This window comes from Chiloscyllium plagiosum, unplaced genomic scaffold (genome assembly GCF_037043375.1).
Source record: "Chiloscyllium plagiosum isolate Xiang-an unplaced genomic scaffold, Cpla_swu_hap1 HiC_scaffold_27, whole genome shotgun sequence".
NCBI classification, from domain to species: domain Eukaryota; kingdom Metazoa; phylum Chordata; class Chondrichthyes; order Orectolobiformes; family Hemiscylliidae; genus Chiloscyllium; species Chiloscyllium plagiosum.
This window is the reverse complement of record NW_028270165.1, coordinates 7,481,074-7,508,953: the sequence shown is the minus strand read 5'-3', so window position 1 is coordinate 7,508,953 and position 27,880 is coordinate 7,481,074. Positions and strand designations below refer to the sequence as shown.

Here is a 27,880-nt window from a genome sequence, read left to right as displayed (position 1 = left end):
ATATTGCACTGCAGCATATTGTATATCTTCAGTAAGAACGTCAATACCGCATGATAGATGTCCATTCAGCAACTTGAGTGAACTCTTCCTGGAGTATGCAATCCACCACATTACCCTGCTGTATACATTTACGTATAGATCAGCACAAAGATCTTGGGTATTAAGAGAGGAAACAATGATCCACAGAAACTAGAGATGTGTGTTCTGATTTTCTATTGTGGACTGACAGCGATGACCTTTGCAATCTCTTTCCACAGGAATATTACAAGAGAAGAATTTGGAGGCATAAATCTCAGACCAAACATCACATCGAAGTCTGACAATCGCTTGATTCACCAGGACTTGGATATTGATGGCCTTGAAAACAAAGGGGAGAAGGTCTGTCTGCTTTGTTAGGTTTTAAATGTCAGTGTGACTGGAAACTCACAGAGTCTTACATACCCACACACCAGAGTAGTGACTGGAACATGTTTTACAGAGTTCTCCAATTATCAGAGGGTTCACCAGTAACACCACACCTATGCTGTAAGTGTGAGCGAGTTTCAACTGATTGTTGAACCTGGAGAAATACGAGGACACCTGCACCATGGAGAAATCATGAAAATGCAGGGAGTGTCGGAACGGTTTCCCTTCCCCGCCTGCCCGATATTCATCAGCATTTATATACCGGGCAGCGGCCATTCACCTGCATTCAGCACAGGAAAGGCTTCACTCAGTCGCATCACCTCCTGGTCCACATTGGGGAGAAACTGCTCATCTGCCCTGTATGCTGAAGCAGATGAAGGACATTTTTTTTTTATCCTGGATGGAGCATACTGCAGGTATACCTGAAATAGATACATTTGTCTCTATCCCATTGAGTCTCCAGCACAGGGCCAGTCTGGGCTGCTCAATTGGTGTCTCAGTGTTTATTATTCTGCACCTGAGCCTCCATCCACCCCTCTTCATTGCTCCCCCATCTCCCCTCCATCAGCATAAAGATATCCCCCACTTTTCGAAAGTTCACTTTGCACTACTTCACTTTAACAAAAGACCTACATTAATACCTTTCTCACAAACCGAAAGAAATCCGAAGAGGATTGTCGCTTTTACAAAGAAAGGCATAATATAAATTAATTCATGGTAATTACTCTTCGCTTTAGGCCATTTCGGCTTATGAAAGGAACACTCTACTTTCAAATAGTGGGGGAAAGCTGTATCAATACAATACAGCACAGTCACAGGCCCTTCTCAGTTGCTTTAGGCACACACACCCCCTCAAGCCTGTGCTACTTCTTAATTCTTACTTAGACCTGCTATTTATTGCCCATGTGTGGCTTCTGTTCCTCTATTCACCTCCCCTTCATGCATCTATCAAGATACACCTTAAACGTTGTTAAGGTGCCTGCTTCCATTACCTCCACTGGCAGTGCGTTCCAGAAACCCACCACCCCTCTGTGTAAATTCCCCACCCCCACCACTTTCCTCCCAAACAGTCCTTGAACCTCTTTTAGTTGAACTTTCTACTTTGGTGGGAAAAAAACGCCTCTGACTATCATAGAATCCCTCCAGCGTGGAAACAGACCATTTAGCCCAACAAGTCAACACTGGCCCTCTAAAGATTAACACATAGAGACTCGTTTTCTTACCCCCATTATCTACATTTACTCCTGACTAATGCACCGAACTTACACATCCCTGAACATTGGGGCAATTTACACACAGACAATCCAACTTATCCTGCCTCTCCCTGGATGCTATGGGTAATGTAGCATCGCTAATCCACCCTAACCTATACAAGTTTGGATTGTAGGAGGAAGCCAGAGCACCCGGAGGAAGCCCACACAGACACGGGAGGTGGGGTGCAGGGACAATGTGCCAACTCCACACAGATAGTTGCCTGAGACTAAAATCGAACGCAGGTCTCTGGCACTGTGAGGCGTCAGTGCGAACCACTGAGCTACCATGCCACCCCTGTCCAGCCAATCTGTGTATCTCAGCATTTTGTCGAGGTCTCCTCTCAGCCTCTGTTTTTCCAAAGAAAATAATCCAGGTTTATGCCTCCTCTGCTCATAACGAGAGCCCTCCAGACTAGGCAATGTCCTGGTGAACCTTGCCTGTACCCTCTACCAGAGCACCCACATCCTTCCAGTAGCACCGTGACCAGAACTACACACTATATTCTGAATGTGGCCATAATAAACAGCTGTAACGTAACTCTTACACTCAAGGAAGTGTGCTGTGTGCTTTCTTGACCACGGTGCCCACCTGCATTACCACTTCCACGGATCTATATGCCCAGATCTCTCTGTATGCCAGTGCTCCTATGTGTTCTGCCATTTATCATACAATTCTTATATTTCCTTCATCTCTATCGAGCTTCACCTTAACTGTCTTTCTCTCTTCATCTCTTTTTCCCCCCTTCTCATCCCTCCACACATCAGCATATCATAAGACCATAGGAGCAGAAATTAGGCCATTCAGCCCATTGAGTCTGCTTCGCCACTCAACCCCATTCTCTCCCTTAACCCTTGATCCTCACGAACCTATCTATCTCCGTCTTAAATATATTCAGTAACCTGGCCTCCGCAGCCTTCTGTGGCAGTGAATTCCACAGACTCACCACACTCTGGCTGAAGGAGCCTCTCTTCCCTCTGTTCTAAAGGGTCTTCCCTTGACGCGAAGGCTGAGCCCTCAGGTTCTAGTCTGTCCTACCAATGGAAACACCTTCCCAACATCCATACCGTTCATTATTTTGTAGGTTTCAATTAGATCCCCTCTCATCCTTCTGAACTCCATGAAGTATAAACCTAGAGTCCTCTAATGTTCTTCATATGTTAAATTTTTCATTCCTGGACCATTCTTGTGAACCTCCTCTGAACATGTTCTAGGGCCAGTACATCCTTCCTGAGATATGGGGCCCACATCTACATACAGTACTCTAATTGTGGGCTGACCGGAGCCTTACAGAGCCTCAGAAGTACATCCCTGCATTTATATTCAAGTCTGATCAAAATAAATGCCATCATTGCATTTGCCTCCCCAACTACTGACTCAACCTGTAAGTTTACCTTGAGAGAATCCTGGAGTAGAACTCCATAGTCCCTTTTCACATCAGATTTCTAAATTTTCTCCCCATAATCCTTCTGTTCCAGAGTAGCAGCAGAGATTTCCAGACACCTCGATTGTTTTCAGGGATACCAAGGGATCTTTGGAATTGCCAGTATCTCAGGAGGAGGCAGAGGGGAATGTGGTGTGGTCCTGTAAACTGCAGAACTTTGCAACTCCCTGAATCAGCAGGAACTCTTTCTGGACCAAGAAACAAAAGGGCCACTGAGAAACTGCTATATCAGGAGGCAGAAATTAGGCCATTCAGCCCATTGAATGGTGGAGCAGACTCAATCATTCTTTAGTATCAAGGGTTACAGGGAGAATTGGGTTGAGAAACGTATCAGCCACGATTGAATAGTGGAGCAGACTCAATAGGCTGAATGGCCTAATTTCTGGTAGTTAACCATCCCTGGGAAGAAGGACGCAAAACAACAAGATGTTTCCTGGGACAGATGAGCGAAGTGTTTAATAAGCTCATGATAAAAGGACAATTAAGTTTGTCTGTGGAAGGAAGGCCCTGACGTAAAGGGTTTTTTTGCAGGAAACGCTGTATCAAACAAACCACTAAACCTCGAGGATAAGAAGGTAAGCTACAGACCGGAGATCTCCAGAAGTATGGGGAGGTGGTGTTAGAATCTAAAGAAGCATCACATCACAGATTTGAAAGCGAGGAATCTCCACCAGAATTCAACCAGAATGATGTAGCAGCAGTACTTGGAAGAAGAATGCTGCACTGAATCCCTGGACACTTCCAGAGACAGATACTGTTGGGGGAAACTCAGTTAAATTCTGCCATCAATTGGGTGATAGCCAAGTTGTGAGTGAGGTTGAACTTGGTTACATAGAAGAATACAGCGCAGTACAGGCCCTTTGGCCCTCGATGTTGTGCCGATCCAAGCCCACCTAACCTACACTAATCCACTATCCTCCATATGCCTATCCAATGCCTGCTTAAATGCCCATAAAGAGGGAGCGTCCACCATTGCTACTGGCAGGGCATTCCATGAACTCACTACTCGCTGAGTAAAGAATCTACCCCTAACATCTGTCCTATACCGACCACCCCTTAATTTAAAGCTATGCCCCCTTGTAATAGCTGACTCCATACGTGGAAAAAGGTTCTCATGGTCAACCCTATCTAAACCTCTAATCATCTTGTACACCTCTATCAAGTCACCCCTAAACCTTCTTTTCTCCAATGAAAACTTGAGGAGTTTTATTTTTGGTTGCTCCATACAATAAAGTGTTAATCATTGTTTCAGCAGTTAATTGTGTGCAGTTTCTGAGTTAAGAGCCAAATTAAGACGATTCACCCACAACCACAGTGAGAGGCTGGGATTCATGTTGACTCCATTGCATTCAGCACTACATTACGTCAATACTTTTATAAAGCAAAGGCTGACAGCCACACCTATCTCAAAGAGAAATACCCAGAGGAGCGTGTCGCCCAATAATCTGTAAAATTAGCATGAAAAGTGGTGTAACCTGCTCTAGTGATAAGAATAAATCCCCAACACTTTAAAATCAACAATCAGCAATTTATTTATCCAACTCTCACGGTGAACAAATGAACAAAAGTATTAACATACTGGATACAGGCCAGGAGCAGATGGGTGGCACTAGTTTAGTTGGGGATCATGGACTGGTTGGTCTGAAGGGTCTGTTTCCAGGCTGCATGACTCCATAGCACGGAATGAATGGGGATCCATCCCAAAGATGATAAAGGTTTCAAGCACCACCTTAGGCAAATGTGTGCACACCCCTCCAGATAACTGAGGGCAGTGGGACACTGAGGGTCAGTAGATCAGTCAGCCAGCCAGTTCTCTCCAGGAGACTTCTCTCTCAAGAAAGGAAGTGGTTTCCTGCCCCATCAGCCAGATTACCCAGTTTGGATTAGGTCCTATAATTCCAACAAAATAGGTAGACAGGGCAGTGTCTATAACAAATATGTTATTAAACTTGGAAGCATGCTGAAGACATATACAAGGATGTTACCAGGATTCAAGGGTCTGTGTAAAAGGGAGAGGTTGGACAAGCTAAGATATTTTTATTTAGAGCATTAAGAGTCTGAGAGAGGCCCTTCGAGAAGTGAAGAGATCGTGAGAGGGTGAATGCACTCAGACTTTTATCCCGGGGTTGGGGAAGTGAGGGCTAGAGGGCATCAGTTTAAAGTTAGAGGAAAAAGAATAAAAGGAAATGTGAGGGGCAACGTTTCTTTTCACGCAGACGGTGGTACACATATGGAATGAGATGCCAGCGGAAGTGGTTGAGGTGGGTACATTAACAACATTTAAAAGGCATTGGGGCAAATACGTGGATAGGAAAGGTATGGAAGGAAATGGGCCAAGTGCAGGGAAATGGGCTTAGTGTTGATGGACAGTTTGGTCGGTGTGGACCATGTTGGGCCGAAGGGCCTGTCTCCTGCTGTAGGACTCTATGATTTGCATCTCTTTGTTGGTCAGACAGTTTTGAGTTTCCAAATGGAACATCTCACAATCAGGCCGAATAAAATCCAATCTCATTCGTCAACTCTGATGCGGAGGTGCAGGTGTTGAATTGGGGTGGACAAGGTCAGAAGTCACATGGCACCAGATGAAGTGATGAGGGGGCAGTACTCATGAAAGAGCAATGCTCCTAAAGCTTGTGATTTCAAATAAACTTGTTGCACTATAACATGGTGTCGTGTGACTTCAGACTTCTTCAACTCAAACCTGATGGGATACTTTGTCCAACTCGGCATATTTTATCAAGATTGCTTGGAGGAATTCTTTTTTTTAAAGATTAGATTCCCTACAGTATGGAAACAGGTCCTTTGGCCCAACAAGTCCACACTGGCCCTCCGCAGAGTAACCCAGCCATTCCCCTATCCCTATTCCTCTACATTTACCCCAACTAATGCACCACACTGACACATCCCTGAACACTATGGGACAATTTAGATGGGCCAATTCATCCTAACCTGCACACCTTTAGACCAGGGGAAGGAAACCAGAGCACTCAGAGGTAACCCATACAGACGTGGGGCGTGCAACGTGAAAGCTACACACAGACTGTCTCCCCAAGGGTGGAATTGAAACCAGGTCAGCATCGTGAGGCAGTGATACTAACCACTGAGTCACCATGCCACCCCTGAGCCATGTAGGTGGGCTTGGTGGGGGTGAGTCCAGCACAAAACACAAAAGCTCACTGCACCCACTGTCAGAATGGGCAGGAGGTTCAGCCCTGGGGGTGACCCACTGCAGTGTCACTGGTGGAATCTGATTGTTGGATGCACTGGTGCCTCCGCAAGTTGCAGGACAATGAGAACCTCCGCCTGCAGTCAGGGCAGGCAAACGGCCTCCCCCCGGTGTGGACCCATTGATGGGCCAGCAGTTTGGAGGAGTGGGTGAACCCCTTCCCGCACTCGGGGCAGCTGAATGGCTTTTCCCTGGTGTGGACCTGCTGGTGGGACAGCAGGTCAGAGGAATTGCTGAAGGCCTTACCACACTCAGAGCAAGCGAAAGGCCTCTCCCTCATGTGGATTTGCCGGTGTCTCAGCAGGTCCGAGGAATTGCTGAAGGCCTTCCCGCACTCTGGGCAGCTGAAGGGCCTCTCCCCCGTGTGGACCCGCTGATGGGCCAGCAGGTTGGAGGATTTACTGAAGGCCTTCCCACATTCTGGGCAGCTGAAGGGCCTCTCCCCCGTGTGGATCCGCTGATGGGCCAGCAGGTTGGAGGAATTGCTGAAGGCCTTCCCACACTCTAGGCAGCTGAAGGGCCTCTCCCCCGTGTGGACCCGCTGGTGGCTCCGCAGGTGGGAGGTTTTGCTGAAGGCCTTCCCACACTCTGGGCAGCTGAAGGGCCTCTCCCCCGTGTGGATTCGCCGGTGGGTCAGCAGAGAGGAGGAATTGCTGAAGGCCTTCCCGCACTCTGGGCAGCTAAAGGGCCGCTCCCCCGTGTGGACCCGCTGATGGACCAGCAGGGAGGAGGAATTGCTGAAGGCCTTCCCGCACTCTGGGCAGCTGAAGGGCCTCACCCCCGTGTGGACCCGCCGGTGCCTCAGCAGGTTGGAGGAATCGCTGAAGGCCTTCCCGCATTCGGGGCAGCTGAATGGCCTCTCCCCCGTGTGGACCCGCCGGTGCGTCAGCAGGTTGGAGGAATTGCTGAAGGCTTTCCCGCACTCGTGGCAACTGAAGAGCCTCTCCCCTGCATGGATTCGCTGGTGGGTCTGGAGGTTGTCCACCCAAGTGAATCCTTTCTCGCACATGGAGCAGTAATACTTCCTCTCACCAGTGTGTATATGCTGGTGGGGCAGCAGGACACAGGAGCAAGTAAAGCCCTTTGCCCGCTCGGGGCAGGAGAACGGCCTCTTCCCAGTGTGATTGCACTGATGAGCCGCCAGGACAGGTGGGACATGGAAGCCCTTCCCGCAGTCGCCACAATTCCATGGTTTCTCAACAGGGCGTGTTTCCTCAGGTTTCTCCATGGCCCAAGCTTCAGCTGCACACACACGTGTACAACCCTGCCATGAATTCTTCTTTCCAGGCAGTAGAGTTGTTTCAGGCTCCACACTCAGTGCGCTGCAACAGTAGGGTCTTTCAACCGTACTCAAACTGGAACCAAAAAGAACGCTTTGCTCCTTCTCACAGAATCATAGTTGAAAATTGTTGCGGTCCTGATGGATTGAGTAACTATCAGACATTGATGTGAAAGTGAGGACTGGAGACGCTGGAGAGTCAGAGTCAAAAACTGCATCGCTGGAAAAGCGCAGCACAGCAAGCAGCATCAGAGAAGCAGGAGAATCAACATTTTTGACATAAGCCCTTTATCTGTTAACTTGAAACTTCTGTCTTCAGATAGTCTGTAAGAAAAGATTACAAAAGTCATCACTGCCAATCCAGTTTTTTTTATAGATAGTTTTATTAGAAATTTAACATTTTAACAAGTTTACAAAAATAAACAAAACTCTCAGATATAAACATTGATATACAATTAACTCAAATATACAATAGCCAAAATTTAACAAAAAACAGAAAAAAACGAAAAAGAAAAAAATCAAACAAAACTCAACTATCTACTAATCTAACCTACAACTAACCAGAGTGTATATTTAAGTCTCTTACATGCTCGGGATATAATAAAACCCGTATTCGTGCGGGATTCGTCCCCCGAGGGGCCCCGGACCAGCCAGGTTTGTAATCTCAATTAAATAAAAGCCTTTGTTAGGATAGCCGAAATATCTGTATTTATGTAATTCAAGAAGGGCTGCCATATTTTATAAAATAATTCGGTCTTTCGGTGCACCATATTTGTAAGGAAGTCAAGGGGAATACATTCCATAATTAATCTGTGCCAATTTGAAAGTCCAGGGTGGCCCTCAGCCAAAATATTTTTCCTTGCACGAAAGAAAGAATAGAAAATAGTCTCTTCCCGTACGTGTCCAGGGAGGGAAGGTTTGAAAAGCCCAAGAGGAGAGAAACAGGGTCCACTTTAATTTCCGTTCCTAAAATTTCTGTCAGGGTACTTGCTACTTTAGTCCAATATCTACGGATCTTATGACAGGTCTATAGGCAATGTACATGAGTGCCCACTTCTATTTTGCATTTAGGACACATTGGAGATGCTCCTGCCTTAAATTTTGCCAGTCGAACCGGTGCTATATGGGCCCTATGAAGTATCTTCAGCTGGATAGCCTGGGTTCTGTTACAGATAGTAATTCTTCTAGCATTTTCCCAAATATCATTCCACGTTTCTATAGATTTCTAGTCCCAAATCCTGATCCCATGTTTTAAGCAGATTATCCATATCTCCCGATACTTTATCATGTAGTAAATGATAAATAGTACTGACGGAAGATACCCCCACTGGTCGTAGGACACTACATTCTCTATCTGATTTATAAAGACTATCTGATAACGTGGTCTTCTTCTGTATATAATCTCGAATTTGGAAGTATCGAAAGAGGTCTCCATTAGGTAATCCGAATTTCTGACGCAGCTGTTCAAAAGACATCAGGACCCCATCTTTAAATAGATCCCCTAAACATGAGATACCCCTGGATCTCCAGAGTTTAAAAGTGGCATCTGTAAACCCCGGTTGGAATCCCCATTCTCCCACTATCGGTGCATAGGGGGATGTTTTATGTGAATTGCCCTCATTTTGCCGCATTATATTCCAAGCACTGCCAGTCCAGTTAAGAATGAGATATCAAGGCATTGACACTGACACCAGACAGAAACTGTACATATAGATGTGGCAAATGTTAGTGGCAAGCCAGACTGATAGAGATCTGTTGCACAGAAACAGACCCTTCGGTCTAATTCATGCGTGCCAACGAGATAACCTAACCTAATCTCGGCCAATTTGCCAGCATTTGGCCCATATCGTCTAAACCCTTCCTAATCGTATACCCATCCAGATGCCTTTTAATGTCATAATTGTACCAGCACCCACCACTTCCTCTGACAGCTCTTTCCTTAAACATGCCACTTTCTGCATGAAAGACTTATCCCTTAGGTTCCTTTGTTAAGTTCTTTTGCTTGAGCTTCTTACACTGCAATACGCCAAATTCTGTGAACAACCAAACTTTATTAAGTACAGTACAAGCTGTGGAGAAACTCTTAACACTCTTCACAATGCTGGTACACAACAGTACCAAAAAAACAAACCCCTTAAACAAAGTAAAACTGAAACAGAGGCTTACAGTTGAAGTTCGAAGGGCAGAAGGAGACAGTGTTAGCAGCCTTTCTCCACATAGTCCACTGCTTAACTCACCCAAACGAGACTTCAGCTTTCAGGACTGACCACTCCCCTTTCATTGTACAGGTCACTTCTAAAACATAAAAGCTTTGGCCTCAAGTCTCATCTGTTCACATATAACCAAAAATGCCTCCCAATACCGTTTTTCATCTCTGTACTAAACCAGTCACTTCGGAGCCCAGGTTATTTTACCACCCCTCTGAAAAAAAAACCAAGGACACAGCATCCTTGAGAAGAATGACCAGCTTTTAGTAAAAGGACCAGCTATTAGTAAAAAGGACCAGCTTTGTGACTGAGGGATATAGGCCAAACACTGGCAGATGGGATTAGATTAGTTTGAGAACATAGCATGGAGTAGTTGGACTGAAGGGACTATTTCTGTGCTGTTTGACTCGGTAATTGTTCTGCAATGGTCTGAAAACCATTTTCTTGCCTTCCCCCATAAACATCCACTTCTTTGTTGTTCCAAAATCAGACGAACTCAGCCTTGAATATATTCAATGATCCCATAACTGCAGGAAGACATCCCCACTTCTGATCTCAATTCCTCTTGCTAAGATAACACCTGCTTTGCTCATTGCTTGCTGCACCTACCTCACAACTGGCATTAACTGGTATGGAAGGACGCTGAGGCCCCTTTATACACATTCCTGATGAAGAGCTCGTGCCTGGAAGGCTGACTCTCCTGCTCCTTGGATGCTGCCTCATCTGCTGTGCTTTTCGAGCACCACACTTTTTGACTCTGATATCCAACATTTGCGGTCCTCACTTTCTCCACATCCCAATATATCACCATTTAAACAATGCATCTCCTTTCTGCTTCCCCGCCCACAGGGAATGCTATCACTTCACATCGTGGTACTGCATTTTCCATGAGTTTGCCAACTGAGACACAGACCTGGCCCAACTTTTCCAGAATCTCTCCCCTCCATAAATTGAGATTGAGAGACACACACAATAGGGGTGTCTCTGATTAGGAGGACCACGCTCCTTCCGGTCCTCCAGGGCTTCCTATTGGCCCAACAAAAGAAGATCACGCGCAGTTTCCGCGGACAACCAGGAGCATGCGCAGGTTTTGCTGACACCGGCGAACATGCGTAGTGTGTTGTCACCGAGGAGCATGCGCAAGATGCTCTGTGACGTTGCTGGTGTTACCGACAGGTTTTGTGCCCAAATGACACTCGGAGACAAGAAAGGCTGGAGCGACATTTTATATTTATCCTGCAGCTCCACATTTTATTTGACGACTCATCTTTTCCTCAGGGTAGGGGACTCCCAAACTGGAGGGCATAGGTTGAGGGTGAGAGGGGAAAGATTTAAAAGGGACCTAAGGAGTAGAAAAAAAGTGTGAAAGTTAATTCCCCACAAGTGCCCTCTCCAAACCTGCACATCTTTGGATTGTGGGGAGAAACCGGAGCACCAAAGGAATCCCATGCAGACATGGGGAGAAGGTGTAAACTCCACTCAGACAGTTGCCCGAGACTGGGATCAAACCTGGGTCCCCAGCGCTATAAGGCAGCAATGCCAGCCACTGAGCCTGTTCAGAAAAAGCAGCAATTGATTTATATGAGGGTGAGGGGGGAAAGGACTAAAAGGGACCTAAAGGGCAACTATTTTACACAGCGGGTGGTGCATGGATTGAATGAGCTCCCAGAGGAAGTGGTGGAGGCTGGTACAATTACAATATTCAAAAGGCATCTGGATGGGTATATGAACAGGAAGGTTTGGAGGGATATGGGCCAGGAGCTGGCAAATGGGCCTAGATTAATTTAGGATATCCGATTGGCACGGAACAAACAGTTTGTTTCCACACTCCACTACTGTTTCTATATAGTCAGAATTGTTATGACACGGACTGCACCCCCCCCCCGCCAACTAATTTAAACCCAAAAAAGATTTACCCCATGTGGTAATGTGAAAATTCAAGAGGGAAGGAACTGTTTCTAAAAGTCACTATTTCAAGTTTTATTTAATGATCTAGGACACTAACTTGCAAGTGTTTAAATCTGCTGGGATTTTTCGTACCGCCAAATCTATTCAAATCTGTCTAAACCAGTTCAAATCTCGGACGAAAGCCCTCAAATTTTAAAACATTGTGTGCAACCTCCCCCACCTAATTTAAACCAGCAACATAGAGAAGGTTTAACCCATGCAGTAATCTGTGAAAATTCAAGAACCAAGAAACTATTCCCAAAGGTCAGTATTTAAAGTAAAAATTAACAACTTTATTTATTAAAGTCTAACAGAGAATAATTAATTAACAACTATTTACAACTCCTGTCTCTAACCTATCTTCTACCTTCCCCTATACGATACCAGTCCAATAAAAACCCCTGATTAAGATTTACCGAAAGATTCAAACTTCAAAACCAGCCAGCTGTTAAATCTTCTCTTTGTATCTTCCTCTGTAGATTTGCTCTCCAGGTCGGTGTCGATGTTTTTTCTCTGTGCAGACTCCTTCTCTGGACAGGTACTCTTAGAGTTCTCACTAGCAGCCTACATTTGTTGGTCTTTTGGCAGTTCTCCTGTAACTGTTCAACTTTTTGTTTTGATTTTGTACTCCAAAGCATCAAATCGTTTCATTGGTGTTAATATTAGATTGGATTAAATTCCCTACAGTGCGGAACCAGGCCCTTCGGTCCAACCAGTCCACACTGACACTCCAAACAGTAACCCACCCAGATCCATTTCCCTCTGACGAATGCACCTAACACTACGGGCAATATAGCATAGTCACTTCACCTGACCTGCACATCTTTGGACTGTGGGAGGAAACTGGAGCACCCAGAGCAAACCCACGCAGACACGGGGAGAATGTGCAAACTCCACACAGTCAGTCACCCAAGGCTGGAATCGACCCTGGTGGTGTGAGGCAGCAGTGCTAACCAATATTCTCAAAATACTAAATTCAAACTTGATTGGAATTCAGTATTTTGGGGCAAGATTTAAATCGATTGGCCAAAATTGAGTATGTTTTTGTCTCCAGGCAACCCAGCTACTGAGCTGTTTGACCAAATGTTAAATTGTTACCTTGTTCACAATGTTTGGTGCTATGTCAGGTGGTTCTGCTCGCTTTTCAACTCTCTTGAAGGTAGAATACACCTCTACACCTTCTAATAGAACCAATTTTTCAAGACTAGGGTTCGGCCATTCACCCCTAACAGGAGAAAGTGAGTACTGCAGATGCTGGAGATTAGATCAAGAATGTGGTGCTGGAAAAGCACAGCAGGTCAGGCAACATCCGAGGAGCAGGAAAATTGACATTTCGGGAAAATTGACATTTCGAGCAAAAGCCTCATTCACCCCGAACAGCCTGTCCTCAACTGCACATAGTTCAAAGCAAGTTTGAGAAAGATGGCTGCAGCTTTGTATTAATATAAAATTGAACATGCGTTCAAACTTTACTGCTATTTCTGAATATATTATTTTAGCTATTCTCAATTTGAAAGATCAGCCATTTCTCGTGCACCCCCATCTCCCAGGCAGTTTCATCATCAACCATTCTCTCTCTCTCTCTCTCTCTCTCTCTTCTAAGAGCTTGATACAGCGATCAAAGAGAGCTTGAGGCATGAGAAAGTTCAGTGGGAGTTGGAAGAGAGACAGAATGGACAGGGTGACAGAGTGTGGGGGCCATTGAGAGACTGGGGGGAACAGAGGGTGGTGGGGGCGGAAAGGAAAGACTCGGGGGTCAAAGGGTGGAGGAAGAGAATGAGGGGGAAAGAGAGAAAATGGGGGGCAGAGAGTTGCGGGGTGAGAGAGAATGGATGGGGGCAGTGGATGGGGAGAGAGACAGCACAATTCCCACCTTCCCCAGGACTGGGGCAGTGTCCCATGAACTGGAGCCTACTCCTCCCACAGCAGGTCATTTCTCAATCCATATATGGCTAAAGGAGAAGAATTATGTAATCCCTGCACGCCATTTCACCTATCAAATTCACACCGACCTTCCACACAGCATCCCACCCAGACTCATCCACTTACCCTACAGCCCTGCAGTTCCCCATGGCTAACCCACTCTAACCTGCACATCCCTGGACACTTTAGCACAGCCGATCCATCCAAAACTGCAGATCCTTGGACTGTGGAAGGAAACCGGAGCACCCAGAGGTAACCTGCGCAGACAGAAGGGGGAGAACATACCAAAGTTCACACAGACAGTCACGAGAAGATGGAATCAAATCGCTTCTAACAATTCTCCCATACCTGCAAAACCCTGAGCACCATGGGTAATTTAGCAGAGCCAATCCACTCTAACCTGGGCAAAGCTAAAAATCACATGACGCCAGTCCAACAGGTTTATTTGGAAGCACTAGCTTTCGGAGCACTGCTCCTTCATCAGGTGGTTGTGGAGTCTAAGATCATAAGACACTGAGTCTACAGCAAAACATTACAGAGTCATGCCACTGAGATGATATATTGAAGAAGCCTGGATTGTAAAGTCTTTCATCTTTAGAATGAGTTGCTGGTGTCATTAATATGTAAACCCCAGAACTTCTTATAAGACACCTACTCAAGATAACAAGGTTTTATAAGAAAAGATTACAACTTAGCTCAGACAATGCATTAAACGTGTGAGGCCAGAGTCTGTCTGCATCCCAGTTTTTGAGTCAGACTAGTTCTGTTTCCAAAGTGGAATTTATAAAATATTCCATGTATTATCTGCCTGCAGATTGTGCATTTTTTGAGTAAAATAGATGGTATCTGCAAATACAAATTCACCCCATAGACCTCGGTGTGTGCACGAGGGAGAGTAAAAGTCTAGTTCCATACTGTATATCTCTATGTCTATTGCATAACAGATGCTTTATTTCTGTTGATGTAAATATTGTTATAAATCGTAGCTGGGTACTAATACTTAGATGTAAGGGAGAGACAATCTTTCAATTAGGGCACTATAAGAATCCTGGCAGACCCCTATTTCGAGGTTACTTGCCAATGAACAGACACAAGCACCTATTTAATTCTAACTTTTCGCCTTTTTTGTTATATTTTCTGGTATGATACTCTGTGTCTGGATGGTTGACAGGCTGGGAGATTGTGGGCTGGACTTTGATTGACTTTTATTGTTCCGGAAGGTGTCAAAGGAGGTTAAAGCTTCAGCAGAAATGAAGCAGAGCTGAGAACGGACAACAACTGTGTGGGAACAGGGAGATCAATAGAGGACAAAGAAACCAGGACCTGAAATCCGAGCTGACACCAGACTACCTTGTGATCAGTGCTTTGATTAGCAGTGTCAACCCTCTACCTTTACCTAGCTTCTCATTCGACTTGAATGCCACATCTCCCCTCAATATTTAGGATCCAATCCTTGTCATCCTGAAGCTATGTCTCTGTAAGGAGTCCCAGATCATAATTATTCTCTTCAATGTGTGCAGTCAATTCATTCACTTTTGTTACGTTGCAGCACTATTACGACACAGAGTAACCCCCTCTGCTAAATTAAACCAGAAACACAGAAATGATTCACCCCACGCAGTAATATGTAAAAGTTTGAGAGGCAAAGTACTATCCCAGAGGTAAATATTTAAAGTAAGAATTAACAACTTTACTCTTTATGTCCAACACAGAGTATTAAAACTCACAAAAATACCTGGTTTTATAATCCAAAACATCGGATCATTTTATTGGTATCAATATTATCAAAATACATAATTCAAACTTGATTGGACTTTGGTATTTTGGGGCAAACTTTAAACTGATTGGCCAAATTTGAATTTGTTTGTGCCTCATGGCAACCCAGTTGCTCTATTTGTGTTGACCAAATATTACATTCTCATCTTGTTTAGAACACTTTGTTCTGCTCAGCTTTTTAACTCCCTTCAAGGTACAGTACCTCTACCCCTTCAAGGTACAGTACCTCTACCCCTTCAAGGTACAGTACCTCTACCCCTTCAAGGTACAGTGCCTCTACCCCTTCAAGGTACAGTGCCTCTACCCCTTCAAGGTACAGTACCTCTACCCCTTCAAGGTACAGTATCTCTACCCCTTCAAGGTACAGTACCTCTACCCCTTCAAGGTACAGTACCTCTACCCCTTCAAGGTACAGTATCTCTACCCCTTCAAGGTACAGTACCTCTACCCCTTCAAGGTACAGTACCTCTACCCCTTCATAACAAGCATTAATTCAGATACTGAGCTTTTAGTTTTATTGTTTGTAATCTTTTGAATCCAGTATTAATTGCTGGTACGTTTATTCTCCTTGTTCCTTTCTATTTTTCTCTGACGTCCATTATCCACATCACTACATTGCTTACCAACCTTGATTTGGATTGGCCATGCTAAATTGCCCATAGTGCCCAGGGATGTACAGGTTAGGTGGGTTAGCCAATGGGAAATGCAGGGTTATTGTTTCATAGTAATAGAAGTAGGAGTAGGCCGTTTGGCCTGTTGAGCCTGCTTCACCATTTATTAAGATCGTGGCTGATCTATCCATCATCTCAGCTCTTCTTACTTGTGTTATCTCAAACTCTTGATTCCCTAAGGGGTGGGGGCGCGAGGGGTGTATGAGCAGGATGGTCTTCGGAGGGGTCAGAATGGACTTGATGGGCTGAATAGCCAGCTTCCACACTGTAGGGCTTCTATGATTTACCGCAGTTGTGTTTGCCTCAGATCACAGCTCCCAGAATCTCCCACCTTCTGCAAATCGAAAGACAAATCCCACCCTGACCTCTCGTATGTACGTTATCTAAATGCTTAATTGTTTCTAGTAAATACAGCCCACACCTCCCTCTGCTGCCAGTAACGTTTACAATGCTGATGAAACAATGCCATTCCTGCAGTACTGAAAATCGTAAGGCTTCTAACAATACCAGTTACTGATTCACCGCTCCTCCTGATGGACAACATTGGAAATACAATGTTGGAGGCTGGCAGAAATGAGCAGTTTAACTCAAAATTCCACCTAACCCTTCACTGGGCACCCCAATCAGCACACTGTCCTTACTGCTGGTAAGCCTTAAAGCACTTCACCCCCACAGTGCAATGAATTCCTACTTTCCACCAAAATCCTAGACGTACTCACGTACTCAGTTGCTGTCTCACCAATGAAATATTTCATTGTCACTTCTTCTGCTTCCAGTAAAGGCAAAACATCTTTGAAAGCTGCTCTGAAAGTCCAATCTTCACAACAACACTTCTGCTTTCACACAAGATGATTAAAGTCATACAGCACAGAAACAGAGCCTTCGGTCCAACTCATCCATGCCGACCAGATATCCTAAACTCATCTAATCCCATTTGCCAGCATTTGGCCTGTATCCCTCTAAATCCTTCTTATTCACATACCCATCCAGATGCCTTTTAAATGTTGTAATTGTAGCAGCCTCCACCATTTCCTCTGGCAGCTCATTCCAAACATGCACTACCCTCTGTGTGAAAAAGTTGCCCCTCAGGTCCGTTTTAAATCTTTCCCTTTTCACATGAATCCTATGCCCTCTAGGTTTGAAGTTGCCTACCATGGGGAAAGGATTTTGTCTATCCAACCTATCCATACCCCTTATAAACTTCTGTAAGGTCACCCATCAGCCTCTAATGCTACAGGGAAATTATCCCTGGCGTATTCAGCTTCTTCCTATCGCTCAAACCCTCCAAACCCTACATCTTTGTAAATCTTTTCTGAACCATTTTAAGTTTCACAACGTTCTTCCAGAGGAGGGCAACTGGAATTGCACACAGTTTTCCAAAAGTGGCCTAACATGACCTCCCAACCCCTGTACTCAATGCTCTGACCAATAAAGGAAAGCGTACCAAATGCCTTCTTCACAATCCTGTCTCCCTGCAATTCCACTTTCAAGGAATTATGAACCTGCAAGGACACTGTTTAGCAACACTCCCCATTAACTATGTAAGTCGTGCCCTGATTTGCCTTTCAAAATGTAACACCTCACATTTATCTAAATTAAATTCATGTTGCCATTCCTCAGCCCATCAGCCCATCCGATCAATTCTAATTTATATTGAACTTTATTTCCTCTCTCATCCCCTAAAAGCTGAGAATCTCCATCCCACACACACTCCCCCCCCGTTCTGACTTTGCTGAACCTAATTCCTGCTGTAACTCATCCTGAAGGGTGTGGTTCATGCTGATTAACAGACCCACACTCGGGGGAGGTGGAGATCTAATTGAAACAGCCAGAATTCTGAATGGCCTGGACAAAGTGCACATGGGGAAGATGTTCCTATTGGTAGGAGAGTCTAGGACCCGAGGGCACAGTATCAGAGTAAAAGGAATATCTTTTAGAACAAAGAGAAGGCGAAACATTTTCAGCCGGTGAGTGGTGAATATGTGGAATTCATTGCTACAGAAGGCTGTGGAGGCCAGGTCACTGAGTAGATTTAAGATGGAGATAAATAGGTTCTTGAGTATCAAAGGGATCGAGGGTTACAGGGAGAAAGTGGGAGAATGGGATTGAGAAACTTATCAGCCAGAACTTAATAGTGCAGCACCCCTGATGGGCTCAGAGGCCTAATTTCTGCTCCTGTGTTTTATGGTCTCTTGCTATTCTGGACTAGGAGTGTGCAAATTGGGAGCAGGAATAGGGCATTTAGCCTGTCGAGCTTGCACCAGCATTGAACAGATCATAAGTAGATCTGAGTATACCGACGTAAAAGGCTAAAACAAGGACTGCAGACGCTGGAAACCAGAGTCTAGATTAGAGTGGTGCTGGAAAAGCACAGCAGATCAGGTAGCTCCTCGGATGCTGCCTGACCTGCCATGAATATACCTACATTCAGGTTAATAAGCTGGAAATTTTTCCACTGGAGCAGAGGAGGATTATAACATCGTGAGAGGTATAGATCAGGTGAACGGCCAAAATCCTCTCTCTAGGCTGGGGGTCAAGATTACGGAGCAAATTTTGAAAGAGAGAGAGGAGAAAGATTTTAAAAGGACATGAGGGTCGCCATTTTCTTCCCCCCAGAGAGTGGTTTGTGTGTGGAATGAATTTCCAGACAAAGGGGTGGATGCAGATACAGTTAGAACATTTAAAAGACATTTGGATTAGTATATGAATGATGAAGTTTAATTTAAATAAATGTGAAGTGCTGGATTTTGGGAAAGCAAATCAAAGTAGGACTTAGCATAAAGTGTATAAGGTCCTGGGGAGTGTTGCTGAATAAAGAGACCTTGGAGTGCAGGTTCATAGTTCCTTGAAGGTCGAGTCCCAGGTAGAGAGGATAGTGAAGGCAGCATTTGGCATGCTTTCCTTTATCGGGTACAGCACTGAGTAAAGGAGTTGGGAGGTAGTGATGTTGAAGCTCTACAGGACATTGGTGAGACCACATTTGGAATATTGCGTGCTTGGAATATTGCATGCAACTCTGGTCTCCTGCCCATCAGAAGGACGGTGTGAAACTTGAAAGGGTTCAGAAAAGATTTACCAGCATGTTGCCAGATTTGAAACAAAATAGCTCTCGGGAGAGTCTGAATAGGCTGCAGCTGTTTCCCTGGAGCGTCGGAGGCTGAGGGATGACCTTAGAGATTTATAAACTCATGAGAGGCATGGATAGGGTAAATAGACAAAGTCTTCTCCCTGGGGTGGGGTAGTGCAGAACTAAAGGTTTTGGGCGAACGGGGAAAGACATAAAAGAGCTCAAAGGGGAGCCTTTTCACACAGTAGTGCATATATGAAATGACCAGCCAGAGGAAGTGGTGGAGACTGGTATAATTACAGAATTTAAGAGGCATTTGGATTTGTCTATAATAGAAGGGGTTCGAGGGATATGGCCCAGGGCTGGCAAATAGACTAGATTAGGATAACTGATAGGCATGGACAAATTGGACCAAAGGGTCAGTTTCTGTGCTGTACATCTCTATGACTCCAATATAAAAGGTTCAGAGGGATATAGGTTAAACACAGGCAGTTGGGTCCAGTTTAGTTTGAGAACATAGTCAGCATAGTAAGTGATCTGCACTGGTCTTGCCTCCCCCATAATCATCACTTCTTTGTTGTTCAAAAATCAGATGAACTCAGCCTTGGATATATTCAATTACGCCCAAACTGCAGGAAGGCGTCCCCACTCCTGATCTCAATTCCTTTGCTAATATACCACTTGCCTTGCTCACTACTTGCTGCACCTGTCTGACAACTTGCATTGACTGGATTAGAAGGACGCAGAGGCCCCTTTGTTCATCCAACATCATTGCTGATGAAAGGCTCGAGCCTGAAATGTCAATTCTCCTGTATTTGCCATTGAAAAAAAGACCTGGACTAACTTTCCCAGATTCTGTCCCCTCCCTGGATTCACTCCGTTTCCCTTCAGTTCCTGCAAGTCAACAGCTCAACCCCGGAACGGAACAGGGGTGAGAAAAGAGTGTGTTGAACTCACAGATGTTGGAGAGAGGAAGGAAGTTGCAGTCTGGGGTGAAGCTCAATCTTCATTCAGAGAGAGAGGAGCAGCAACAACCACCTCAGAAGCACATGGTCCTACTTCCGCATCCAGACGATGGTTTTGCTGTGATTGGCAGGAGGACCAGTCTACATCCGGTCCTCCAGAGCTTCTCATTGGTCCATCAAAACAAGGTCACGGAGTGTTTCCGCTTGTTGCGTGAGCATGCGTAATAGTTTGCTGACACCATGGAACATGCGCAGTGCGTTGCTGACACCGAGTCGCATGCGCAGGATGGAGATGTTGGCATTACTGCAGATTTTCAAAGTTAAAAATCACACAATGCCAGGTTATAGCCCGACAGGTTTATTTGGAATCACTAGTTTTCGAAGCGCTGCTCCTTCATCGTTGGTTGTGGAGCAGAATCATAACACACAGACTTTATAGCACCAGGATTGCAGTGACATGGGATGGAATATTAAACAACTTTAGCTTACCTCGACCATTTTTTAGAATGACCATGTTAGTTTCGATTCCTTCACATGTAAATCCTAAAACTTTTCAAAAGTTACGTTGTCAAGCTAGCTTTTAACAATACGTGTCATCTCAATCAGATGATGCATTGAAGGTGTTAAGTTAAAGTCTGTCTGTGTCCCAATGTTAGGTCAGACGGATTCTATTTCTATCGTTGTATTACAGAATCTTACGTGTATGAGTTTTTGAGCAAAATAAAATGCGATTCTGCAAGTACAAATTCAACCCACAAACTTTTATGTAAGTGTGTGTGTGTGTGTGTGTGCAGGAGAAACCAAGTGATCATGTGTGTGTGAGAGAGTGTAATGGGGAATAAGTCTGAGAAGGTGTGGGTGTGTGTGTGTGAGAGAGAGTGTATAATGGAGTATAAGTCTGCGAGAGGGTGTGTGTGAATGCATGCGCGCACGTGTGTATGAGAGAGAGAGAGAATGTATCGTGTAGTGTGACATGAACCCAAGGTCCCGGTTGAGGCCGTCTCAAAGGGTATTGAACTTGGCTATCAACCTCTGCCCAGCCACTTTCCGTTGTTGCCCGTCCTGAAGTCTACTTTGAAGGATAGTCACCCGAAGGTCCAAGGCTGAATGTCCCAGACTGCTGTACTGTTCCCTGACTGGGAGGAAAAACTCCTGGCTGGTGATTGTTGTGCAGTGTCCATTCATCTGTTGCTGTAGCCTCTGCTCGGTCTCACCAATATACCAAGACTCAGGGCATCATTGCCTGCAGCATATGAGATAAACAATGTTGGCTGAGTCACATGAGTACCTGCTGCACTCATGGTGGGTGGTGTCCCCACGTGTAATAGTGGTAATCGTGTCAACATTCTGATACGTCTTTCATTATCTGCCGTGACAGAGTTGTATCATGTTGTCCTGAAGGCCAGGCAGTTTACTGCGAACAATTATCTGTTGAAAGTTTGGCGGTTGTTTGAAGGGGGTAAGTGGAGGCGTGGGGAAGGTCTTGGTGAGGTGCTCATCCTCATCAATAATGTGCTGCAGGCTGTGAAGAACATTGCGTAGTGTTCCTCCTCACCTGAACAGATCCTATGTATGCGAAGGGCTTGTCCAGAGGGGGTGTCTGGATGAAGAACTGGTTGCAGATCTTTGGACTGTGGGAGGAAGCCAGAACACCCAGAGGTAACCAACACAGACACAAGGGGGAGAGAACATGCCAACTTCACACAGTCACCCAAGGGTGGAATCAAACCCAGGCTCCTGGCATTATTAAGCAGCATTGCTAACCACTGAGCCACCACCCCACCCAGTGCTTTGAGGTTCTGCTTTGTCTTTGCAGCTTTTAACTTCTCATGCGCCCTCAGCAGAGGCTGTGTCCTGCTGACATCGTTGGACCACACCCATTGCACCTCCCTTTCCCACTTCTCCAGCCCAGAGCACAGCGGTTCCTGAATCCTGGCACCAGATTCTGATGCCATCTGTGCTTCTGCTGCCAACTGCAGAGAACGGAGGCAATCCGCATCACTATTCTGTTCCTTATCTCCCCCTCCCTAACGTTGTTCTTACTCCCACCACCCCACAATTCGTTCCCCCCACCCAGCCCTCTCTCAGATCCCCTTTACCTACCTGACCCGGGCTCACACCCTCCTGACCCTGTCCACTGACCCCATCGGAAGGCTCTCTACGGAGGGAAAGACCATCTCCCGGAATAAAAAACATCTGATTAACTTTCCGCCTTGCCTTCCCAGCGTGTCAGCAGCCTGGCTTCCAGCTCCACCTCTGAGGCGAAGGTCCTCCAAGTTGTGGTTGCCCTAGATCACATCATCCAGAACCTTCCACCTTATGCAAATTGAAAGACAAGTCTCACCCTGCCCTCTCCAGTGTCTATTGTGTAACTGCTTAATCATTTCTCGTGGCCGGACAGAGACTGATAGCCAAGTTTGGAACCCATGAGGATGGCCTTCACCAGGATCTTGGGTTCATGTTACATTACATGTGACCTCACTCCACTGTACACATTCTGTCTCTCTGTCTCTCACACACAGCCATACATTCTCAAATACTCACGCAGCCACTCTCTCAGATATACGCGCTCTCTCAGATGCACACACATGTACCCACCCACACTCTCACCCTCTCACAGACTTATACTCCTGCACACTCTCACTTTACCAAGCATGCACACACGCAAACACACATTCTCTCACCAGACTCACGTATATGCACACACTCACTCACTCTCATGCATGCACACATAGATAAGACTATGGGGTGAATTTGCATTTGCAGAATTATGTTTGTAGATACATTTTATTTTGCTCAAAAAGTGCACAATCTGCAGATAGTCAATCCATGTAATATTTTATAAATTCCTACTTTGACTCAAGACAGACTCGAACCTCACATCTTTCATGCATTGTCTGAGCTGAGATGGCACCTCTTTGTAAAACCTTAAGTTATCTCGAGAATGTGACTTAAAAGAAGTTTTGGGATTTACATACTAATGAACTGAAACCTGCAACCCATTCTAAAGATGAAACACTTAAAAGCAGTCGAGATTTGTTCAATGTATTAATTTGCTACAAATTCTGTGTCTTATGATCCTGCTGTACAGTTACCTGACGAAGGAGCAACACTCCGAAAGCGAGTGCTTCCAAATAAACCTGTTGAACTATAACTGGATTTTTACCTATGTTTCCAGTGAAAACAGCCCACCCCTCCCACTGCTGCCAGTAAACTTTACAATGCTGAGGAAACAATGAACCATCAGTCCTGAAAAATGTACAATTCTAATAATACGAGCTACACATTGACTGCTCCTTCTGATATAAGACATTGGAAACCTTGCGCCGGAGATTGAAAGAAATTAGCAGCTTTAAAAGAAAAACCTGTTGGATCTCATAGCCTTCAATGTCTGAGTCCTACGGTAAGTTCAGGTAACTTTTGTTGGGACCCAACTTTGTTGCAGCTTCAGATACACAAAAGTAGCGTTTTTTTTTAAACACACACACACACACACACACACATACACACACTTCCCTGCATACCACTTCCTTCACTATTGGTCAGCTGAGTTGTCCCTTTGTAATTCGATCCTTGGTGCAGCCTTAGCCTGGAGGAAGTATTGCTTCACTCAGCAATTGCAACCCATAGCCTGTCTGCAAGTAAGAATCCCCCCGCGCATTTGCAGATGGGCTGTCAAGAGTCAACCACACTGTTGTGGTCTCGAGTCACATATAGGCCAGACCAGGGAAAGGATGCAGCTGGGACGACTGAGTGAATCCTTTCCCACAATGGCAGGTTCCTCCCCTAAAGCATGAGTGAATCAGATTGGGGTGTTTGTTCCCCGAAAATGGTTTCATAATGAGATTCTGAACTCCAGATTTCTGACTGAACTCCAAATCCGCCATCTGCTATGGTGAGATTCAAACCCGGGAGTCCCCAGACCTGGGTTATTAATGCAGTCGATAATGGCACTTGGCCGAAGCTCCTTCAATCCCCCTGCGATGGGAGGTGAACTCACTGATGTCTCTGCAGGTGGGAGGAGCGGGTGAAGCCCTTCCCGCACAGAGAGCAAGTGAACGGTCTCTTTGATCCTCCAAGCTGAGTAAATGGTGTGAAGTCCTGTCCTTTTCACAGTCACCGCACTGAATCTCCCTCATTCGGGTGTATCAGTATTCTTCCTGCCACACCAGTGTCCAAGCAGACAGAAGCAAACATTTCTTCTCGACTGGAATGGCTGCTGATATTCAAGTCCCAATGAATCAAGTGACTCTGTCAGAAGCTGATGTATCTTTTGGTTTCAGATTTCTTTCCCCATGTCTTCCTGCAAATAAAATCATGAAATAAGTCACGGTCAGTACAGTCAAATGAACATAACATCGGTGACAATTCCTTAGATTGCCAGATACCTGCTGATCATATATTATCCATGACACAGAAACCTAAAAACCCTCATTCAGCCAGATAGCATTAAGTATATAAAGAGGAAAACTTCATTTAGGTGACAATGACCTGGAACAAACTTCCCACAAAGGTGCTGGAAATGGAGCTGAATGAAGGATATGAAAATGAAATGTCAAGGCTGCTTCAGGAAAGAAAGCCAGTAAAGTTGCTGAAAGACGTCCTGCTGACCTGTTAAATAAAAATGAATACAAGAAATACAGGATGTAATTCCATTACTATATTAGAAGGTGAAAAATCATAGCCATGCAGCTTGTACAACAGCGAATATCAGATATTCACCATATGAAGCAATCATAAAATCCCTGCAGTGCAGAAAGAGGCCATTTGGCCCATCGAGCCTACTCCGCCATTCTTTAAGATCATGGCTGATCTATCCATCATCTCAGCTCCACTTAGCTGCATTATCCTGACTACCCTAAATTCACCTACCATCCAAAATCCCATCGTACTGTGTCTTGAATATGCCTGCTTCTGTTGCTTCCTTGGACAAAGAATTCCATAGATTCACCACTCTCCAGGAAACGTAGTCCCTCCGCCTCTGCCTTAAACCTACCCCTAATCTTGTTACCTAGTCTAACCCACCAGCAGAAACGACGAGATAGGATGGATCTGGGTGGCATGCTGTTCGATGGGTCAATGTGGACTTGATGGGTTGAATGGCCTCCTTCCACACTGTAGGGCTTCTATGATTTACTGCAGTTGTGTTTGCCCAGAACCTCAACTCCCAGAACCTCCCAACTTCTGCAAATTGAAAGACAAGAGCCACCCTGCCCTCTCATATGTGTGTTATCAAACTGCTTCATCGCTTCCAGTGAATACAGCCCACACCTCCCACTGCTGCCAGTAACCTTTACAATGCTGATGCAACAATGCAATACCTGCAGTACTGAAAACCGTAAGGCTTCTGATGATACCAGTTACTGATTCACCACTCCTTCTGATGCACAGCATTGGAAGTACATCTTTGTGGGCTGAAAGAAATGAGCAGTTTAAAACAAAAACCCACCTAACCCTTCACTGGGCTTCCTGCTCAGGACACTTTACTTAAAACACTTCAAGGAGGAGAAAGTGAGGTCTGCAGATGCTGGAGATCAGAGCTGGAAATGTGTTGCTGGAAAAGCGCAGCAGGTCAGGCAGCATCCAGGGAACAGGAGAATCGACGTTTCGGGCATAAGCCCTTCTTCAGGAAATCTTTTCCAGCTTAAAACACTTCAACCCCACATTGCAACAAGTTCCACATTCCATCAAAATCCTGGATGTCCTCACTTACTCAGTTGCTGTCTCTGAAATGAAAGATTTCGTTGTAGCTTCTGCTCCCACTAAGGACAAAATATCTTTGAAAGCTGCTCTGAAATTCCAGTCTTCACAACAATACTTCTGCTTTCCTTCAGTCCAAATTGTCTGTGCTGACCAGATATCCCAAATTAACATAGTCCCATTTGTCAGCACTTAGCCTATATCCCTCTCAATTCACCCCGTTACCAGATGCCATTTAAAATGCTGTAATTATACCAGCCTCCACCACGTCCTCTGGCAGCTCATTCCATGCTTGCATCACTCTCTGTGTGAGACAGTTGTCCATAAGGTTCCTTTTAAATCTTTCCCCTCTCACCTCAAATCTATGCCCTCTAGTTTTGGACTCCCCTACTATGTGGAAATGTTTTTGGATATTCACCCTATCCATGTTCCATATGAACTTCTATAAAGTCACCCCTCAGCCTTCAATGCTCCAGGGAAAACAGCCCCGGCCTATTCAGCCTCTCCCTATAGCTCAAACCCTCCAACTCTGGCAATAGCCTTGTAAATCTTTGCCAAACCCTTTCAAAAGTTCACAACACTTTTCCTGTAGCAGGGTAACCAGAACTGAACACAGTATTCCAAAAGTGGCCTAATCAATGTCCAGTACAGGGGCAACATGACCTCCCAACATCTGTACTGAAATGCACTGACCTATAAAGGCAAGCATACCAAACACCTCCTTCACTATCTTATCTACCTGCGACTCCACTTTCAAGAAACTATGAACCAGCATTCAAAGCTATCTTTATTCAACAACACTCCTCATTAACTTCGCAGATCCTGCCCTGATCTGCCTTTCTAAAATCAAAATTTCAAAATGGGGTTGAGAAACGTATCAGTTGTGATTGAATGGTGGAGTAGATCTGATGGGCTGAATGGCCTCATTTCTGCACCTATGTCATATGGTCTCTTGCTGTCCTGGACACAAAGTGTGAGAATTGGGAACAGGAATAGGTCATTTGGTCTTTCCAGTCGGCACCAGCATTGAACAGTTCATAACTGGATATCTATATACCGGCATCTAGGTGGACAGGGTGGGATTTTTTTCACTGCAGCATTGGAGGTTGAGAGATGACCTTAGAGAGGATTATAAAATCTTCAGGGGTATCGATGAGGTGAAAATCAGGTATTCTTTCCCTGGGATGGGTGTTTCAAGGTTAGGGAGCAAACTTTGAAGATGAGAGGAGAAATATTTTAAAAAGACATGAGGGGCACCTTTTTATTTTAAGATAGAGAATGGTTCTCATGTGGTATTAATGTCCAGAGGAGGTTATGGATGCAGGTACAGTTACAGTGTTTAAAAGACATTTGGATAAGTACATAGAGTCATAGAGATGTACAGCATGGAAACAGATCCTTCGGTCCAACGCATCCATGCCGACCAGATATCCCAACCCAATCTAATCCCACCTGCCAGCACCCAGCCCATATCCCTCCAAACCCTTCCTATTCATATACCCATCCAAATGCCTCTTAAATGTTCCAATTGTAATAGGAAAGGTTCAAAGAGTCTGGGCCAAACACTGGCAGATGGGACTAGTTTAGTTTCAGAACACAGTCAGCATGGACTAGTTGGACTTAATGGTTTGTTTCTGTGCTGTATGACTGTAACTGTTCTATACTGGTCTTAAAACCATTTTCTTACCTCCCACAATACCCATCACTTCTTTGTTCTTCAAAGTCAAATGAACTCAGCCTTGAATACATTCAATGACTGACCTAACTGCAGGAAGACATCCCCACTTCTGAACTCAATTCCTCTTGCTAATATACCACTTGCCTTGCTGATTGCTTGCTGCGCCTGTCTGACAACTGGTGTAGAAGGACGCTGAGGCCCCTTTGTCCATCCACACATCATTCCTGATGAAGGGCTCGTGCCCAAAACATTGACTCTCCTCCTCCTCAGTTGCTGCCTAACCTGCTGTGCTTTTCCAGCGCCACACTTTTCAACTCTGACCTCCATCATCTCACTTTCAC

At 45.1% G+C, this 27,880-nt stretch overlaps 2 protein-coding genes across 2 annotated transcripts in view; one reads left to right on the top strand and one right to left on the bottom strand.

Moving 5' to 3' along the window:
* LOC148142995 (uncharacterized) overlaps positions 1-2,726 on the top strand; it is a 30,557-nt gene extending 27,831 nt beyond the window's left edge. The window contains exon 3 of the mRNA XM_087973990.1: positions 258-2,726. Within this exon, the coding sequence (XP_087830116.1) occupies positions 258-396 (139 nt within the window). The 3' untranslated portion in view covers positions 397-2,726. The remainder of the gene's footprint in view (positions 1-257) is intronic.
* LOC148142994 (uncharacterized) overlaps positions 1-23,899 on the bottom strand; it is a 120,482-nt gene extending 96,583 nt beyond the window's left edge. Inside the window, exons 1-2 of the mRNA XM_087973924.1 lie at positions 23,686-23,899; positions 6,512-7,929 (exon numbers count right to left, since the gene is read on the bottom strand). Coding sequence (XP_087830050.1) covers positions 6,512-7,554 — 1,043 coding nt within the window. The 5' untranslated portion in view covers positions 7,555-7,929; positions 23,686-23,899. The remainder of the gene's footprint in view (positions 1-6,511; positions 7,930-23,685) is intronic.
* Positions 23,900-27,880: the final 3,981 nt, after the last annotated feature.